Source organism: Martes martes (genome assembly GCF_963455335.1).
Source record: "Martes martes genome assembly, chromosome: 10".
Classification (NCBI taxonomy): domain Eukaryota; kingdom Metazoa; phylum Chordata; class Mammalia; order Carnivora; family Mustelidae; genus Martes; species Martes martes.
Window position 1 is genome coordinate 21,858,432 of NC_137898.1, and position 21,669 is coordinate 21,880,100.

General features: G+C 40.7%; 1 protein-coding gene across 1 annotated transcript in view; it reads right to left on the minus strand.

The window, feature by feature from the left end:
- The window catches only part of HSD17B12 (hydroxysteroid 17-beta dehydrogenase 12), a 157,591-nt gene extending 143,893 nt beyond the window's left edge, over positions 1 to 13,698 (minus strand). Inside the window, exon 1 of the mRNA XM_080814975.1 lies at positions 13,362 to 13,698. Coding sequence (XP_080671101.1) covers positions 13,362 to 13,521 — 160 coding nt within the window. The 5' untranslated portion in view covers positions 13,522 to 13,698. The remainder of the gene's footprint in view (positions 1 to 13,361) is intronic.
- Between the last annotated feature and the right edge of the window lie 7,971 nt (positions 13,699 to 21,669).

Genomic DNA, 21,669 nt, shown 5'->3' on the forward strand with positions numbered 1-21,669 from the left:
CAGAAGTAAATTATGAAGAGGAAGAGAGTAACTCATAGTATAACACAAACGAACTCATAAGGTCCATTCAATATTTAATCAGTCACCTGTATTTTTCTGTTAAAGTACTGAAAATAGGTCAATACGTCAACCTTGAGATGTAGTAGAACCTCCACCACCACCCTCCCAACTGCCTCAAATCTACTAGATTTCTTTACTTTTTGCCAGGACTTAGTTCCTTTTTTTTTTTTCTTGGCCTTATTTTGTTTTGTTGAAAGAAAAAGAGACTGTGCACAAGTACTGAGACTGGAAATACAGCTAAGCTGGTGCCCCACCCTCCACTCTGGCAATACCATTGGAGCGCACATTTCAAATGCATGGCTTTCCCCAAGGATTTTGGTGGCTGAAGCCAGCAACACCCAAGTGCATGGCAGACAGAAATTCTATCAAATCAATGTTCCTTCCCACCAACAGCCCTCAACCAACACCTAATGGCTCTTGGTATATAATTATCTGAGCTTCCTGGACCTGCAGGTGAGATAACTCTGAAATGTGTGCCCTGCACTAGCTCTAGAGTTCTGCAGTGGGATCAGGTTCTAGTTGACCAACGCGCTTGATAATGCCGCCAGTACTGGCTGTGTTCCCTTCCCTGTCTCACTCCCTCCTGGTGTTTCTTAGGATCACCTTCCAAATAAACTGACAGCACCTGAATCCCTGTCCTTTAACATCTGCTTCTGGGACAACCCAAATACAGGAATGCAAAAGGAGAGAAAAACACGTTTCCAATTGCAGTAATAGTAACAAATAAATTGTCAAAAAAAAAAAATTAACTCGTGAATTTCAAAGAAGTAACGTATTTTGAAGCAAATATTATTAAAAGATTTGGGTTTTACATATAGTCCTCAACTTTGCTAAATTCTAAAAAATTTAATTTCAAGTACATTTCAAGTACATTCTAAAAAATATTCCCTCATTTCCAAGATAATACCTTTGCTATAGAGATCTAAAAGGTACTGCTTTGTCATCAACCTTATAAATCATAAGAATCTAGCTGAAACCAAGACGAGAACAATAGAAAATCTTTCACTAAAGAAAGAACTCTAAATACCTTTAAGCCTGAGACAGGAACAGTGAGGTATTGAGTAAGAAATGATGGGAATTTATAATCACCTTTTATAATAACGCTTGTAATACAATAATGGGACTTTAAAGAGTAATGTCAAGTTTGAAAGTCATCCAATTATATTACAGTTGAAATAACATTTTGCTACCAATATTTTAACGATATCGTTAATCCACTATACCTAACCATAGCTTTGGTATATATTAAGAATAAAGTTGAAGCTTAAGGTACTTCTTTAAAACTAACACAATTTGTGGTTAAATTAGCTTCACTTTTAATACAGAAACCCAGGTTACATTCACAAAGTTGTAAAAAAATTTTTTTTTGTTTTAGGTACATTCTAAAATTGACATATATTAGATAATCACATCAAGGACTCAAGTGTTGATCACGACAAAGTTGCAACAGATCTCAAAATAAATCTCTGAAGCAAATTAAACCTCACATAAACAATTTAATCAACTCCTGGGGCAATTCTATTTCTAGATTTCTAATTGAAAATGGAAAGGGAAAAAAAGGCCCAATGTCTAATGTGTGTAAAATGCTTTGTATTGTCTACAAAGAGGATTCAGTCTCTTACATCTCTGAAGACGAAGTGGGTATCTTTAGACATATTTGAAAGATGAAATAAACAGTGTGGCTGACCAAAGATTTCACAGCTAATCAGTGTCAAAGTGAGAACATGGAATATGAACTCAGGTCTTCTGGTAAGTTCTGTATACTTTCCACCATACTTCCCTGCTTTTCTGCCTAAAAGGAAACAGCAAACAGTGACCGGACTAAGGCACAAAGTGCTACATGGGATACACTCCATTCAAGCCATTCAAAAATACTGTTGTCCCTTTCCTAAAATATTACATGCTGAGGCTCCAAACTTTCCTATAGCATATACTTTATGACAACTATAAACGACTGCTGAACCAAAGGCCTTTGGTAAAGAACTTGGAACATTAGACTCAGTCTGGTGCTAATCTCTTGAAAGACTGCCTGACATCCACACAGAACCTGTCAGAGATCAACCTCATTATTTCCCTCCCAGAGCCTGCTCCTTCTCTTTCTGTTTCCAATGGCAGTGACAAGTGTCATCATCTGCCCAGAGTCCAGACATACCACTGTCCTTCTTGACTTTGTGGTCTCCTTCATCCCCATGACCTATTTATGACAAAGGCTTGTAACTTGAACCTCGTCTCTCTCGTCTGACCCTCTTCCTCAGTGCCTGCCCTCATTATCTTAACCCAAACCACCATCTCCCAATGCCTGGCTTACCACTGCAGCCACCGCCGCCACCCTCCTGCTGATCTTCTTTCTCCTGAGTTGCTCTCTTCACATCCATTCTCCAACACCTTGGTTGTCCAAAATATAAATTCGATCATGACACTCAACTGCTTAAAATCTTTCAATGACTTCCCACTGCCCTTAGGATAAATAAACCCCTTATCAGAGCCTCAAGGTCCTTTATGACAACCTGCCCACACTCCCTCACACCCACTTCTCTGCCTTACCTCTTGATTCTCTCCTGCAGGACTCTAAGCCCAAAGTTCCCGAATGTTCAGTCCCTCTACTCAAAGTACTCCCCTCTCCTCCAACTTCCCTTATCTGCTCATCTTTAACTCATCAGTGTAATTTTCAGTGGTTAACAGGAAGCTCGGGAGACAGAGTTCAAATCCGAGGTCCTCCTCCACTTACTAGCTATGTGACTTTGATCAAATCATTTGCCTTCTCTATTAACTTAGCTTTCTTTCAGTAAAATGGGGAAATTATTAAGACCTACCTTATTGGATTATGTGAGGATTAAGTAAATTCACTGAGGTATTTAGAAAAGTATCTGGTACATGGTTAGCTTTTTTATAAATATTACATCTTATTACCATTATTAACATCATCATCTTCTTCCCTCTACTCCTTTTCTTCCATACTTTGGATTAAATGTTATTTCTTCTAGAAAACCTTCTCTAAGCCCCTGAACCAGGTTACCGTCCCCAAAGCTGGTCCTATTACACTTTCCAGAGCTGCTTATATAAAGATCTGTGTCCTCTGCTAGACCAATGGAGACAGAAACTATGGCTTTCTTACTCACTACTATATTCCCGCACTCAGTACTGAGTATGGCATACAGCCAACTAAAAGGAAAATTTCTTCTGATTAAACCTAGGGCCATTTTCTTTCTTCATCATTTGGAGGACTTAACATTTTTTTAAAAGAAAAAAAATAATTAGAACATTTTCTCTAGTTTCTTGGCCCGTAAGAATCATCAGTACAGGGGCACCTGGGTGGCTCAGTCCGTTAAACATTTGCTTTGGGTTCACGTCATGAGCCCAGAGTCCTGGTTTCAGGATGGATGGAGCCCGCACTGGGCTCCCTGATCAGCGGGGAGTCTGCTTCTCTCTCTCCTTCTGCCCCTCCCCTGCTCATGCTCACTCACTCTCTCTCTTTCAAATAAACAAATAAAATCTCCCCCCAAAAAAGAATCACCAGTATGTATCACTTATATTAATTTCACAATAAAGATAATTTTTTTAAATCCACCTATAAAGAAGGGAATCAGACTTAAAACTTCCTTTCTGCTAAACATAATAAACTAAAAAAAAAAAAAAAGCCACCAAAAAAATAGTATCACAAACAGAAAATAACAAAATACTCAATTCTTTCTAGTGAAGCTTCCAAAGTCTTCAGCTATCCTTCTATGGTCTTACTTAAAGTAAAGCTTCTATTATTTGCATCTACTAAAACATCACTCTTACTGAGACCCCTACTCTCACCCCAAATCTCCAATTAGTAAAGCCTGGGAAATACTGGATGTGCTGCTTGCTGTTCTCATTGTACAGCAACACACTTAAGTTCCAAGTGGTTGGGGTTTTCTTTCCCCCAATCTATTTCAAATGTGGAAACACAGAACTACCCTAAAATAGAATCTCTATTTCACTGTCAAAATTATAATGTTTAGTACAGAAATCACTGGGAGTTTTAACACTATTATAAACCAAGCTCTGCTACCAAGAAAAGACATCCAGCTAGAAAGTCTGCACGTGTTAGTCCCCTGTCTTCTTCTAGGGCTATCTTGACCATAGCCCGGTGTTTCCCGAAGTGTGGTCTTAAGAATCATCTTATTTGCCAGAAATACATTTGCCCATGTTCTTTTCTTAGAGATTTTGATTTAGTAGGTCTATGGCGAAGCCCTAGACTCCGTGTTTTTAACAAGCACATCCAGTTATTTTTATGAACCATGTGAGTTTGGATATCGCCACGGCATAAATAGACCTTTTAGTTCCAGGCAACATTTGAGGAAACCTCCAGTTCAGAAGCTCTTGTATGGGTATTCCAAACGGCCTTAAAAATCATTACCAGGAACTCTGGCAGGAAAGTAGAAAGAACATGGAGGCTGGAGTCCGAAAACCTGGATTCGATTTCTTCTGGCACTGGCTGTAACCCTTCCGCCAGTCACTGTTTCTCCCTCTGGTGCTGGCATGTTATGTAGAAATAACAAACCCAACCCTAACCTGCTTCACAGGTTGTTGTGGAAATCATTTGAGAATGCTTGCAAAATCACTTTGCATATTAGTATGTCATCATTACAGTAAAACTTCATTAATTCAGCCTCCTCTAATTCAGAGTGTGTGAACACCATTGTCTAACCAACTGTGGTTTGTTTGTGTTTTTTTTTTTTTCACATTATCTATAAAGAGATCATCACCTCCTTTCACATGACAGGCAATGAGAGGTATTGGAAAACACAGATAAGCAGCAGCTCCCTGTTCCCTGGCAAAATTATTAGACTGAACGTGCAAGATTAGGAAAACTTGTTTACTGTATCAGCTCTGTTTATGTGACAAGTCGGGAGGTTCAGCTATCATTAAAGCAAGCTTGGCAATATTTCTACTGGAGTTAGCTTGGTCGTGAGCAGTTAATGCTAGTCATTACAGTAAAACCAATCTGGAGAATGAGTTTTCTACATACTAGGAATGTTAAGGGAGCACTAAAACTGGCATTTAAACTTCTAAAAGATACTGTAGCCTTTCCTGGCCACCTTGAGGAGCACATACTAAAACAATACACTATTTCCCTGGCAATTCAGTGTCATCAACATAATCCATAGTTGGGGGGGGATAAGCACAGCTGAGACAGTAGGTAAGAGATACTGGATCAACTCACTTAGCTTATACCACTGTATACAATGAAAAAGGTTCCCCCAGTCTTAATGTCTGTGAAGGGGTGTACCGAGAACATGGCATTAACGGTACCCTCCATGGCTAGAAGTGCATGTCAGTTCTTCTAGAGGTCAGGGAGGACTGTTTTTGTCCCATACCAGCTGCAGTGGTACATAACCACGTCCAGTTCTGCCGGCATCCTCACTGTTACCACTGATCGCCCTGACACGTCTCTTCTCCTCTATGTCAGAACCTGATGCTCAACACTCCCACCACTGCTTTTACTCAGTCTACCACAGAGGCATCCACCATTTTCTGGCTTTCCCACTGGCCGGCCTCACCTGGCCATTCTCTAACTGGATGCATGATCTTGCAGCATATTTCCCTAATAGTTCAACTGAAGAGGTCACCAAAAGCCCTTCTGTTTCATTACTCCATCACTGTTCTCTTCTGCCTCCTAAGGACATTACAATTTTCTTCTTCTTCTTTTTTTTTTTTTTTGAAGGTTTTATTTATTTATGTGACAGAGAGAGAGAGAGACATCGAGAGAGGGAATACAAGCAGGGGGAGTGGGAGAGGGAGAAGCAGGCTTCCCACCGAGCAGGGAGCCCAATGCGGGGCTCGATCCCAGGACCCTGGGATCATGACCTGAGCCAAAGGCAGACGCTTAACCGACTGAGCCACCCAGGCACCCCGACATTACAATTTTCTTAAGTTTCTCACAAAAATGACTGACTAGAGTTTTGTAAAAATCATCAACCAACTGTTGTATTCATTTCTTTCCATGAGGCAAATAAACTACATATCCAGCGCTCTGCAGTTAACTTTCTAGAAGTTATTGGCTATATACATTTACCAGTCAATGGCTTTCCCACCCAAGAGATTTTCCAGGGAATTTGGTTCAATGTCTCCAACAATTCAAAAAGTTTAAAGGTTTAGAAGGCATAGGCATATTTTATCAGGCCTTCAAAATAACCAAACTATATTTTGGTCAACAGATCCTAGAATTTATTTTTTTCATTCATTCACTCAACCTTACCAAGTAGCAAGGTTATGCTGAAACTTTAATCTTGCCATTATATCAAGCCAAGAGATTTCAGTGGCTTATACCAGTGTAGAAGGAACTGGATTCTGAATATTCTGAAGTTAGAGACAATGGGATTTCCTAATAGACTGTATATGGGGTAAGAGAAGAAGAGTCAAAGATAATTCTAAGGTTTTTACAAGTTTAATTGAAAAGTTGCACATAACCAAATTTTCCTAAACCTTCATATCTTAGGTTCACTAAAGGGAGCCATATTTCAGGGAAGCATTTCGTCAATCTTTTCACAAAAGAAAGAAATCTTCAAGTAACACTAATTACCTCTTACTTGATCTGTTCATAACATCTAATTTCTAATAGTTTATCAGCTGAATGAAGTACATTATTCTTGGTTACAATAATTCTTCTCATCAAATAAGAGTAATGTATACAAACAAAAAATGTCCTTAAATATTTACTTAGTACCCATAAGACACCTAAGACTACACTAGAGCCTCATTTACACCTCATTTCGTTGCCATAATGCTCCTGAAAAGTATAAGCCCCATTTGATAGAGGAAGAAAGTTATTCTCAGAGGTTAACTATCTTTGCCCAACGGTCAAACATTTTAGCCACTAGCAAAGCTCACCCTCTCGGCTCTGACTCCAAAGCCAAAGCCATTATCACTATTGTTAACTGATGTAATTCAATACTCTTGAGAGACAGTAATTGTTCTAAATCTTAAGTTTTGTAGCCTTTCTTCCTTTCCCTGCTGGCTTCATCATTTAAATAGAAAATAACTTCACTTAAAGGTGCTAAAGATAACTTTGCGGGAACTGGATAGTCTCCCTGGAACTGCCCGTCTGAGATGGGGCGAACCCCTTGTTTCCCTAGACAAAGCACGTAAATAAAGCGTTCCCTCTGATACGGGCTTTGTGGCAGGCTTTTCAACTACCACACCATGGTTTTAAGCAGTAACCCAGTTTCAGGCTTCATGCAACAACCCTATCACCCAGTCCCTGGTAAGAGTACAACCTCCCACATCACAGGTATTAGATTCCCCGCCCCCCCCCCACCCACGGAAGAAATGGTCTCTGAAAGACAATAATGAGGAATGGCATAAAAGTGGCTTCCCATACTCTACAGTATGAATTTCATTTGGGGTTGTTTGGGGGTTTTTAAGGCAATTTTGATTGAGATTATCTGAATAACTTGCACTGGTCCATCTCTGAGGCAATGCAACAATGTAGGGAAGATCAGAGAAACAAAGAATTCTGTTTAAAGTTGCAACTCAACTGCATCACCCTTCTGCTTACAATCCCTTCAATTATTTTCCTTGTTCTTGGGATAGATTAAATAGCCCTGCTTCCTGGCTCCATCCCCCCCACCCCACTCTCAGTTTACATCATGCCCACCCCTTCCTGGCTCTAGTCACTCAGGCCCTATTTCGAGACAGCCCTCCAATGTCCAGCCTTCCTCCTTTCCCTTCAGTCACTGCTCCCCAGGGCGGCTCTCTCAGACCAATCCCGAGCTACTAGATTCGAACATGTGCTACCTAGTCCACGTCGCTCCCGGAAGCACCAAGCATGTGCAAATTTGAAAGTGTGCCTTCGATTAAAAAGCCGAATGTTCCGGGGTACCTGGCTGGCTTGTCTGGTAGAGCACGTGACTCTTGATCTCAAGGTTTTGAGTTCAAGCTCCACGTTGGGGGTAGAGATTACGGAAAAATAAAAGCTTAAACATCTGACTTGGCTCAGGTCATGATCTCAGGGTCCTGGGATGGGCCTGGTAGGGCTCCCTGCTCAGTGGGAAGCCTACTTCTCCCTCACCCTCTGCCCCTCCCTTGGCTTGTGCTCTCTCTCTCTCCAACGCTCGCTCTCTCAAGTAAATAAAATTTTTAAAAAATAATTTAAAAGGCTGCCTGGGTGGCTCAGTGGGTTAAGCCTCTGCCTTCGGCTCAGGTCATGATCCCAAGGTCCTGGGATCGAGCCCCCCATCCGGCTCTCTGCTTAGCAGGGAGCCTGCTTCCCTCTCTCTCTCTGCCTGCCTCTCTGCCTACTTGTGATCTCTGCTGGTCAAATAAATAAATAAAATCTTTAAAAAAAATTTTTTTTAATTAAAAAAATTAAAGCTTAAAAAATAAAAAATAAAATAAAGCAGTATATTCCTAAGATACAAAGGAATCTGCCCCCAAGTACCCATGCAGTCTATAAACCAATCACCAACGTACAAGACATGCATATTGCAAAATGGACAACTTGGCTTCAAATCCTCATCTTTCAACTCACTAGCTGGGAAACCATAGACAAAGGAAGTCATTTACCCTAAGCCTCTATTTCTTCCTTTACACAATGGGGATAATAAGTCAGAGCTCAAAGACTGATTAAAGATAATCTCTGTCAAGTGCCTGGAACACTTCAAGCATTCAATAAATGGCAGTTCTTCATATGACTTCTGGGCTTGCCAATTGAAATTATTAACATTTCATAAATAATTCCTCAAATCAAAGCCCAGTGAAAGAAAGGGACCTACTGCCAATGGACCCTGGTTACTCAAGCAGCCCTCAGCCACTGGAGACCTAGACCAATCGTGTGGAGTTATCCGAAGTAAAAACAGAAATGATGCACCACACTCGACTCTGAGAATCCTTTGATTCTCGGAGCTTGGCTAAGCAAAGCCATTTTGATGGATGGCTTTTCTACAAAAGAACCCCACCACCACCCTATATGACTTTTCTAAGTGTTCATTGTCTTGGAATACTACAGGGCCAAATGAGTTCCATCAGCATCCAAAGCTGCAAAATCTCAGGGAGCTGCAAATACAGATGTGCAGACAGCAAAATGCAGAGGTAAAGACCCTTTACAAAATCTACACTCACTCCACAGAATGGAATACTATTCAGCAATAAAGAGAAATGAAGCACTAAAACATGTTACAATGTGGGGGAACCTTGGGAACATTGTGCTCAATGAAAGCCAGTCATAAAATACTTCACATTATAGGATCCCATTTATAGGAAATACCCAGAATAGGCATATATATAATGTATACATATAGACCAAAAGTAGATTAGTGGTTGACTAGGGATTGAGGGGGTGGGGGTTGGGGAGTGACAGCTAATGGGTACAGGGCTTGTTTTAAGAAAGATGAAAATGTTCCAAAATTAGACTATACTGGTTGCACAACCCTGTGAGTATAATAAAAATCTTGGAACTGTAAACTTTTTTTTTTTAAGATTTTACTTATTCACGTGAGAGAGACAGAGTCAGAGAGAGCACAGCAGGGGAAGAGAGAGAAAGGAAGAGGGAGAAGCAGACTCCCTGCTGAGCTGGGAGCACGACATGGGGCTCCATCCCAGGACCTGGAGATCATGACCTGAGCTGAAGGAAGTCACTTAACCATCTGAGCCACCCAGGCACCCCGTAAACTGTATATTTTAAATGGGTAAATTGTATGGTATATAAATTCTACCTCAACAAGGCTATTTTTAAAATCCAACTGCTTCGTGGATCCTTTATTCTTTGCCGCCTGGAGCAATATCCCCTCTTTTAAAATCTAAAAATAAGAGCTCAGAGTGCTGTCCTGGCTTTAAAGTTATAAAGTATCTTGGCTTTAGAAGTCCACTTACCTTGCCTTTCCATCTGTCACCTCCACAGTAGTTCAGTATCAGTCATTTTAGATGAATTGCAATGATGGAAACTGCTCAAATAAATGCAAAATTTATCTATGCTCAAACCAAAGCCTACAGATTACATTCTTTATTGCTCCACAGTAATGACTGTTCTCTCCTTTATTGAGTACAAACTAACCACTTTTGTTAGCACTCTTCTTCTGATTACTTGCTACAGTGACCTTCAAGCAAGTAAAGCTCCAGTTCCACAGGAGCTCTTTGTTCTCCTAAGAAATACGGGAAGTATCCCCTAACAATGACAGGATGACAGGTAAAATCGGCAAAACCCATCTGCTAGGGACCTGATGAAACCGGTGTAACTCACTTGAGTGGGAATGGTACTGGAGAGAATTAGGGAAAAGAGACGACTTAACTCTGGATTACAAGAAGGAGATAAACTAGAGTATGGGTCAAGTAATTTATGGTCTTAAAACCCTAACTAGATTAAGGAATATGTGGTCTGAAATATTTTTATTGATTGCAAAGCATACCTGTTTTCATGTTTTGACAAGCTTTGGGGGTTTTGTTTGTTGAGATATAATGACATACAACATTATACTAGTTTCAGGTGTACAACATAACGATTTGATAGTTATATATATTGTGAAATGATCACCACAGTAAGTCTAGGTAATACCCATCACCAGACATATTTACAGAATTTTTTTCTTGCGAATTTTTTCCTGCCCAGTGTGGGGCCTGAACTCATGACCCCAAGATCAAGGGTCACATGCTCCATCGACCGAGCCAGCCAGACACCCCTTGTGATGAGAACTTTCAAGATTTCATCTCTTGGCAACTTGCAAATTTGCAGTAAAGTATTATCAACTACAGTTGCCATATTGTACATTATATCCCATAACTTGTTTATTTTTCCAAGCTTTTGTTTTTAAATTTAGAAGCACTTAAATCTGATCAATACACTAGTTACCGTGGAAAAAGGAAAAAAAAAAATGGGGACACACACTCCCTCCCCTTCAGATTCTAAAATCTGAGGAGAAATTAAACATACTCACATGAAGAGACTTAAGAATAACAAAAATAAAAACATTATCAATTCAATGCACATTATTATACTTAAAACATTTAATTGGTTATGGAGAGGAAGATGTTAGATGTTAGTAGTAGAAAGTAAAAAATGTCTCCCTAAAACTGCTGGCTACCACCATTTATTCAAAAAAGACTGCACAGAATGAAGATACCAATTTTATGGGGCAGAAAACTTACTAGTGCTATTTATACACAAAAATTAATTCCAATAATCCTAACTTCGATTGAACAAATCATTTACCTAATTTTAATTACATTTAGCCCTAATTATTCAAGTATCATCTCTGCTGCTTTGTCAAATTATTTTAGTTCATTCCTCCAAATGATACAAAGAAGCTATTTAAGATGAAGTACTCTTAATTTTGTTTTTCAAAGACTCCCTGAATTTGGAGAGGTAAAGGAAATATTTTAAGATTCAGGCCACCACATATATGTCATGTTACAAATAACAACTTGATCATTTCTTCTGCTTAAGTACTTAAAAAAAAGAGATTTTTCTAACAATCCAGGGTAGACTGAACTCAACAATCACAATGTCACTTTATGACTTCCCAATGTTCTGGTTCAAACTTCATTTCTAAATCTTTTAAACATTTCCTTCAATTTAGCAAGTATCCCTCCTCTGGGACAAATCTTTTCAATAGTGATTCGGACCATTTGAGTTATTAGTCTACAGTCTATTTCAGATAGTTTTTAAAAAGTTAACTAACATGACTCTTTGCTTACAAATCACAAAACTTCATCTTGCTACAGGATTTCCTAATGCAGCAGAATCTTGTGCAACTATCTCAAAAGTTCATAAGCAAGTTTTCCAAATGTGACAATCAAGAACTTGGGCAAGTCAATTGTGAAATCACAAAACTTTATTACAATCAAGTTGAGCACTTCACTTGTTTTTTAAGGAATATCAGAAAACACTAAGTGATTTTTTAAGTATTAGGGGCACCTGGGTGGCTCAGTTGGTTAAAGCCTCTGCCTTCCGCTCGGGTCATGTTCCCAGGGTCATGGGATTGAGCCCCACATCGGGCTCTCTGCTTGGCAGGGAGACTGTTTCCTCCTCTCTCTCTCTCTCTGCCTGCCTCTCCGCCTACTTGTGATCTCTATCTGTCAAATAAATAAACAAAATCTTAAAAAATAAATAAGTAAAAATAAAAACAAGTATTATAATGTGAACAGTTGCTTCATATCACAGAGTTCTTACATGTCCCTTCCTACTTGAGATGTGTTCTCTTCACACTGCTGTCCCAAAAAGTTAATTTCTTATGTTTTTCCTACTAAGTTCTTTAAATGTTTTTGAGTGAATATAGTGAAGAATACGGAGTTCCATTATTTGTGTACCTTAGTTGAGCCTAGTCTGAAAGCAACCCTTAACCATCCCAAAATTCAATGAAATGCTTGGTGAAGTGTACATTCAATCATGAAATAGCAGAATAAATAATCACAGAGAACGATCACAGCACACCACTTGGTTTAAAAGAAAAATAAACGAAAAGTAAAGAAAAGCAACAAAAAAGAAAAAAAAGCAAGCACAAAACTTCCCTGCAGGTAATTCTCCCAACTTCTCCAAACTGACCTTTCTCAAATCCTCCAACAAAATGAAACAAGATCCACAGGCTTAACTCACTCTTTGGGGGAATACTTTTTCCTATAAGCGTCCTTCTGCCAAAAGTATTTCTGATTGCTACGCGGAGAGTTACCGTTCTGCAGAAGCAATAATTATGTTACACATCAGGCCTCCAGAAAAGTTTAGGGAGAATTTAAAAACAAACCAAAACAAAAACCTTTTATATCTGAAATGAACTAGGCCGAATCCAAGGAACTGGAGAGAGACAAGTTTCTAAAAAGCAGAAAGACTTCGGAAATTCTATGTCCTCTCCGTTCATCCTCACCCCCCCAAAAGTCAACAGAATGCCTTTCATCCTTAGCAGGGGGCCACTATTCCAATCAAGCGAAAATCTTTATTTTGAAAACACTCAATAAGGGGCGAACCTAGGTAGGCAGTGTGACTGAGGAGGCAGCAAGGTGACTGACTCCCGGCCATGAACCCGGAATGGCTTAAAGGACACCAGCCCCTGGGTGTTCAAGCAAATTGCCCCCGCACCCACCAAGTGGCACGTGAGATTCGCTGAGTTGGGCCAACAACGTCTTTCCTATTTAAAAACTCGCGAGTCCAGGCAAGCCAGGGTTTGGGGCCCCAAGGCTAGGAGCCAGGCGGGTACAAGGGACGCAGGAGCCTCAGGAGGGAGAGAGGACCTGGAGAGCGGAAGGCCAGGCGCTGGGCCCGGACTTGGGCAGCACCGGCCAGACTCCGGCCGGAAGCCGCGCGAGCCGCCGCAGAAGCGAGGAGACCGGCGGCGCTGGATTGCACTCACCTGCCCATTCTCCGAGCCTTGGTCCGACCCCTGCCTCGTGACTCAAACCCCAGACCCGAAGGGCCGTGAAGAGCGAGTACGAGATGCGCAGGGCCACGTAGGCCACGGTGCCTGCGCCGACCCAGTACAAGAAGCCGGCGGCAGGAAGAGCGCTCTCCATGGCTTTCAACTAGGCCTTACTACCTTCGTGAATGGAAAAACGAATGAATGAATCCAGGAAGAGGCGCCCGCCGTGACGGTGAGGACGACACTAACAAGCGCGGCTCCTGCGCCTCTTTTGGCCTAAACCCCGCCCACGGCGCCATATCCGTGCCGCCATTGGTGATCTAGCGGTCCCTCTGTGAGTAGTGCGTCAGCTATTGGCTGACTCCAGTTTCGCTACCCCGCCCATGTCCCCCCCCTCGCGCCATGGGGCCTAGTCTCTGTTCACAGCCGGCAGATCGCTCGCCTGCCAATCAAACTTCAGTCCCGCCCAACGCGTCACCACGCCCCCAGGGTTCCACCAGAGGGCAGCTTGTCTCACCCCACCAAATCGCCCAGGTCTCTCATTGGCTGCAACGATCCTCACGACGGCGGAAGAGTGCGCTCCGATTGGCCAGGGAGCTCGGCATTTAGGAGGGAATGGGGTCTGAGAAGCCAGTTGTGAATGGGAAGATGGTATAGTAAAAGGTGGGCGTGGAATCGTAGTTATATTTCCCCCCCGTATTAAAACATCTATATCATTGTTAAATATGCTGTCACTGTTCCCATAAACTTTTTCGAATAAAGGCTTGCATCTCCCCTTTCTATGTCTCCTTCCCGGAGCATCTTCTCCCATTACATGCACTTATTGTGGAGCTTCTAAACCCTCCCTCTCGTTCTGAGCATCAAACAGCATTGCTCCCAAGGTCTTGGAGTCCAAGGCGAATAACTTCATGGACTTAAATAACTATAATACACAGCGGCATAAGAGCTGTAAGATGAATGCAAAATAGAGGGAACACAGCTTGATGAATAAGCAGTTTGGGGAAGGGACTCCATGTTTAACTGGACCTTAAAGGACAATAGAGAATTTTTGTTTTACTCTCTTTTTTTTTTTTAATTTACATTTTCTGGGGGGGTAAGGTGGGGTATGAGGGAACACAAAAGTATGTGGTCCTAGTAGAGATAAGAAAACTACCTCGGCGGGTTGCCTGGGTGGCTCAGTGGGTTAAGCCTCTGCCTTCGGCTCAGTTCATGATCTCAGGGTCCTGGGATGGAGCCGACATCGGGCTCTCTGCTCAGCAGGAAGCCTGCTTCCCCCCTCCTCCCCCCGCCTGCCTCTCTGCCTACTTGTGATCGCTCTCTCTGTCAAATAAAAAATAAAATCTTAAAAAAAAAAAAAAAAAAGGAAAACTACCTCGGCAAAGTTCCACAAGGTAAGAGTGAGAGATTGTATAATGCAATGGAGTGCTTCACACTTACTCTTCCATCCATCAAGAGTTTTGGTTTCCTTTTCTGGCATGGACTTATATAAAACACCTGAAATTTTTCTTAGCCAGTAGGGACTCCTGATTCAAAACTTGAGACTTTTTTAAAAGGCGGGAATTTAAGGGTAATAATTTTAAGGATCAACAACAGATCTTGAAGATAATGTAGTAATTTTCTAACATGTAGCTCCAGAGCCTTATCTCTCCCTGCCCAACCCCCCACTCTTTTTCCACCGTCTTATCAGATTGAGTATAACCCCTAAGGCTTTTACTGTTCTTTATAAACTGTCAGCTGTCTAGTAGAATTCAGCCATGTGAGTTGAGCAGGCACATTTTGTTTTAATTGAATTTGATCCCCTTGGCTGAGGCTGTCTGTCCAATTCAATGAAATCCCACCACTCCTCTCTCTCTCAACATCTCCCTCTATCCAAAGTCTTCACCTGCAGTGGAGCCCCAAATGCATATATCCCAATTCAACATTGCTCACCAACTAAGGGCCCTCAAAATATCCATGCTCCTTAGAATAGGGCAGAAGGAGAAGAGAACTATTATAAACTAATAATACAAGGATGCCTGTTGGCTTGGTCAGTTGAGTGGGTGACTCTTGAGGGTTGTAAATTTGAGCCCCACATTGGATGTAGAGATTACTTACAAATAAAATCTTAGGGGCGCCTGTATGACTCAGTCGGTTAAGTGGGAGACTCTTGATTTCAGCTTAGGTCATGATGTTGGGTGGTGGGATGGACCCTGCGAAAACGACGACTCCACACTCAGCAGGGAGTCTGCTTAAGGATTCTCTCTCTCCCTCTGTCCTTCCCCCACTGGCTCTCTCTAATAAATAAATAAGTCTTTAAAAAATGAATAAAATCTTAAAAAATAACTAAACTAATAATATGTGTTCATGTTGCATTTGTATGTATGTCTATGACCCACACTAGAACTTATGATTATTAGGAACACTATGCTGTGAGTCCATAGGACCTAGAACAGTGCCTGGAACCCTGGGATACTCAATAAACATCTGACAAAGAAATGGGAGTGAAGATTCACTCATTTAACAAATACTACTGTGCTGTAAGTATGTACCAGAAACTGAGCTAGGTAGGTACTGGATATAATAACAATAGTGCGCAAATGGTCAGTTCTTTGTCCTCATCCTATTCTACCATTCAATAAGGAGTGGCCTCTGTTTTCCTTACCAGCTCCTGGTTCCCAGAGTCCTTCAGGGCCCCTTGCTAATATGATCCTGTGCCTTTGGGCTCAGACCTCTGTTCTTTGTACTTCTCTACACAATTTTCCTACATGATTTTATGCAGTCCCTTGGTTTTAAATATCAACTGTAAGTTAATGAAGTCGAAATCTCTGGCCAGGCTGAACATCTGCTCAGAGGTGTGTATAAACACATAATCTCTATGCCTACTCAACATCTCCATTAAGATGTAAAATAAAAATAAACATCTCAACTGAAAGGTGTTCAAAACAGACTCAACACACACACACACACACACACACACACACACACACACAGACACTTCTCTTCTTCCAATCTGTTAAAGATATCATTATTTACCAGCTTTCTAAGGTTTAAAACCTACCTGTCAACCTTGATTTTTTTCTTCCCATTACATTCCCATATTCAGTTCTTCAGCAGTCTTATTCACACTACCTCCAGTATAGATCTTGACTGATCACTTTTCCTCACTTCTGCTACTACCAACCTAATCCACATCACAAGCATTTCTTGCCTGGAGTATGGCAACAGCCTCCTCCCTGGTCTCCCTGAAACTGTCTTGGGGTTTGTTCTCCACAAAGCAACTGGAGTGGTTGTGTTCACTTTTGTTTTTGTTTTTAAGTAAATTAGATATCATTTCTTCTGTTCAAATCCCTTCAAGGACTTTACAAATCAGATTAAGAATAAAATCCTCCATGACTGGTTATTTCTTCCCCGACCTCTCCAGCAGCATCAGTGATACTCTCCTGGGCTCACCTGATTCCAGCCACATGTCTTGCAGTTTCTGAAATAAGTCAAGTTCATTCCAGTCTCAGAGCAGTTCTATTTCCTGTTCCCTTTCCAGAACCTCTTGCCCTCTGTCTCCTAAGTCTCACCGCTTTATATTATTTGGTTTCTGTGCACACATTCTTCCCCTTAGAGTGGTTTTCTCTGAGGGACCAACATAAATAGACCAAATCGCCTCCTCTCCTTTGCCCTGTCACCACTTATCCTTTCACCGCACTTTACTTACCTTTCCTTATAACGCTTAATGCCTTCAAATTGTCTGATTATTTGGTTTTTGTCCATCTTCCCAATAGAATGTAAGTTCATGAAGACAGTGACCTTTTCTTGCGCACCATGGTATCTTCACCTAAGATATACACCGAAGAATAACTGACACTTAGTAGGTCTGCAAAAAATACCCGTTGGATGAATGAATAATGAATACATGGAAGTGGTCTAGCTAGAGAGGCAGACCTTAAGGACATCGAACTAGTGATATGATTAAAATTGTCATGAGTACAAAGACATGGGAAGACCTAATTTAGGTGAGAAGAGGGGACTGCCCTGACAGGCCTTTCTAAGGGAGTGACATTTGAGCTGGGATCTAAGGCGAAGTAGAAATTAATCTGGTGGAGTAGGACGGGGTAGAGGAAAGGAGAGCACAACAGATACCCACTGAGGGTTTTGTTGTGATTTTGAAGAATATACATGCATACACACACAGGTGCCTCTAGCACCTACCACAGCATCTGACATAAAAATAAACAGGCAACAAAAAATAATTGATGATTTGGGATTTTTTTAATGAATAAGAACAGGCACCATGGAAATGCAATTTCTACTGTTCTTAGAATTCGTATTGAGCATGGTATTTTTACTCAAGGAATGTTGATTGAAACCACCTCAGTTGGGTACCTGCTTTTTCCTATAAGGTCTGAGCAGTATTCTTACAATTAACAGGAATAATCTTTATTAAGAGTGCACACATATATTTACTAAGAGAAAAAAAAAGTAGTATCACAGAGTGAAGTGATCTGTGTCAAAGAAATTCCTTTGAGGTCCAGAGGGCTATATACTTTTGGAATTGAATAGGAATCCTTTGTCTATGGATAAATTTTATGAACCACTTAAAAACTCTAATGCAGGGGCGCCTGGGTTAAGTTGGTTAAGTGTCTGACTTCAGAGGGCCCTGCTCATACCTTGGCTTTGGACTTCAAGTCCTGCATCAGTTAAATGTCTGACTTCATCTCAGGGTCCTGGGATCGAGACCCACAACAGGATCCCTGTTCAGTGGGGAGTCTGCTTCTCTCTTTCCCTCTTCTCATGCCCCTCCTCCAACTTGAGCTCTCTCAAAAAATACAAATCTTTCCCAAAAAATTTTTAAAGGGGCACCTGGGTGGCTCAGTCATTGGGCATCTGCCTTCAGCTCAGGTCATAATTCCAGGGTCCTGGGATTGAGCCCTGCATCGGGCTCCCTGCTCAGCAGGGAGTCTGCTTGTCCCTCTCCCACTCCCCCTGCTTATGTTTCCCTCTCTCGATGGGTCTCTCTCTGTCAAATAAATAAAATCTTCAAAAAAAATTTTTTTAAAACAGTTTAAAAAACCTTCTATTGCATACAGGAACCTACAATGATGGTCTACTCCTATTCAGCACTATTCTATGCTAAAATTTAACATACAGACCAGGGTTCCCAAAGATGGGCAGATATCCTACCAAACATATGAAAACATTAACTCTCCAAAGAGGAAGCTATACTCTAAAACTTTGGGCTTTGGTATCAGGTAAATCTGAAACCAGACCTCAACTCTACCTCTTATTAGCTGTATGACTGTGTATGAATTTAGCTACTAAACATTCAAATTTTACAACAGTAAAATTGGACAATACTATATAAGCATTTATCAGTGATTGGCAGAAAAGCATTATGTGTTCAGTGAAAAAAAGGAAGCCTAAAATATCTAACTAACTTTCCTATGAACACATAGAGATTAAGTGGCAGAACTGGGATTTCAGCTACCAAGGTGTGGTTATGAAATCATATCTCGATAACTAGCTCAGAAAGGCAGGATTAAAAAATGATTAACGGAGAGGTGAAGAGTCCCTGCAAGTAGCTGGTTGTTATACAAGTAACATACTCAGACACAACAACATTAAGTTTCAGTCTCGTTTATTTAAAAGATTTAGAGTTCAGAACAGCCTTTAATATGGAAAAATGTGAATCAACAGTATTGCATCATATTAGTATACAGATGGTCTCATTTAATTTTAAATTCATTTTCAGTATTTCCGTAAATTGAGTTTCAGATCAGATTCTCATGATGAAATCAGGAGTAGCTCAATATAATGAAAGAAAATTCCATAATTAGGGAATTTCACAGAAGCTAGGAATTTTTCAGAATACCATTACAAGAGAGCTGAATCCTTCATTTGGCTATATAATAAAACTTACGTATTTTTAACAGTTCTGTCTTCTAGCTCATCTTCATTTAAACATAGCTCAAAACAAGGCACTTAATCTCTCTGTTAAGTTCAGTTGAGAAGGTGTTCAGTCCTGGATTTAAAAAAGAGAGAGAGAGAGAGCCATGGTTAACAAACAGGTTTAAAAGAAATTGAAATTTTTGGCATTAGAAATCAGGTTTCCATGAGGACCTGGGTGGCTCAGTAAGTTAAGTGTCTGCCTTCAGCTCAGGTCATGATTCCAGAGTCCTGGGATCGAGCCCCACATCGGGGAGTGTGCTCCTCCCTCTGCCCCTCCACCACCCCACCTCCCTGCTCCTGTGTGCTCTTTTTCTCTCTCTCTCTTGCAAAAACAAATAAATAAAATCTTTAAAAAGAAAAAAATCAGGAGGTTTCCAAAAAGTTAATACTTCTTTAACAAACATTATTACCATTTAATTTCTTTCACAAACAATATCACCATAAGGCACACACATTAGCATTTACTCTGCTTTGTTATCGCATTAGCATGTCCGAAATTGACTTCCCATATATTATCCCTTCCAAGGTCCGAGTAGCACTCCCATTTTTCCAACGTGGAAAGAGACTCTTGAGCTAAGAAAACTCAAACCAGTCGTTTTGAAAAAAGTGGTCAAAAAATATGTTTTAATATTTTATTTTTTTTATTTTAGTTTCAAAGGCTCTCAGAGGTATATAAAGTGAAAAAGTATCCCACCCCATTTCTGATCCCCACAAACGGCAGTCGGCTACTCGGAGTGCCTTCTTTCATTTCTTTTTTTCTATGTAAGTATAAAGCTATACAATATAGACAACATACCTTTTTTTTAAAGTAAAGACTGTGATCATAAAACATAATGCAACATCTCTCTTTCTCCACTCAATGTACCATTAAAAATACCATGGTGAATAGTGGTTGGCCTGCTCAGTTAGAAGAGCACGAGACTCTTTTTTTTTTTTTAATTTTATTTATTTATTTGACAGAGAGAGATCACAAGTAGGCAGGGAGGCAGGCAGAGAGAGAGGGGGAAGCAGGCTCCCCACTGAGCAGGAGCCAGATGCGGGGCTCCATCCTGGGACCCCGAGACCATGATCCAAGCTGAAGGCAGAGGCTTAACCCACTGAGCCACCCAGGTACCCCAGAGCATAAGACTCTTGATCTCAAGGTTGTGAGTTTGATCCCCACATTGGGTGTAGTGATTACTTAAATTATAAATGATTACACTTAAAAAATATCATGGTGAAAACTTGACATGTCAATATTGTGCATGAACCAGATTTCTTTCTTGCACCAACAGATCTATTAAGCATTCCAGCAACCTTACCCAAAATACTCTTTCACTTAAAAAAAAAAAATTAGTGTCATGGTGAACAAATCAATTTAAAACTAGGTGAGGGGCGCCCGGGTGGCTCAGTTGGTGAAGTAACTGCCTTCCGCTCAGGTCATGATCCCGGAGTCCAGGGATCGAGTCCTGCATCAGGCTCCCTGCTTAGCAGGCAGTCTGCTTCTCCCTCTGACCCTCCCACTTCTCATGCTCTCTCTCTTTCTCTCTCTCTCATTCTCAAATAAATAAAATCTTTTTTTTAAAGGTGAAAGTGAAGGTAAACAATTTATTTTTGTCAACATCATACTTCCAGCCAAAAATAACAAAATTTCAGGATGGTTATGCAAGCAAACTAAAGTAAGTAACATTAGGGAATTTCAGGGAAGTATTTCTTCATCTGAATGCCTACTGTAGCAAAGGACTCAGGACTTGCTCTATTTACTCATATTTTTTCTAAAATTTCTATACTTTAACTGCTATTACTTTTGCCTAGTTTTCTTTCTTCTTTTTATTATTTTTATAAATATATTTGATGCAGGGGCGCCTGGCTGGCTCAGTCCATAGAGCATGCAATTTTTGATCTTGGGGTTGTGAGTTCGAGTCCCACATTGGGTGTAGAGATTACTTATTTGATACATGCAAAAGATAACATGAAATACGTAAGCTAGTTATAAATCATAATACAGTGAAAAACTATAAACCCACCACCCAACTCAAGAACCAAAAAACCAAGAACCTCCCTATCCCTACAGTCCTAAATGTCTGTATCATTCCACAGTTTTTAGGTGTAAATAATAAATATTTATATACATATAAATAAATATGTATATATACATATGCATGTATATAAGTACCACAATTGTATATGAAATAATAACATATTGTACACTTTGGCTTATTTTTTGAGATCTATTGAAAACCATAATATAGTGGATGCTGGAGTATGCAACCCTGATATCCTCTCCAGGACCAAGACAGTCATTTGCAGAGAGTGCTAGTTGCTGAGGGCTCCCAGTTGTGTCCTCCCGTGGGAACTGTTCTTGGCCGAAGGGCATTGCTTTGCCCCATCCCCATGGTTGCCTGCA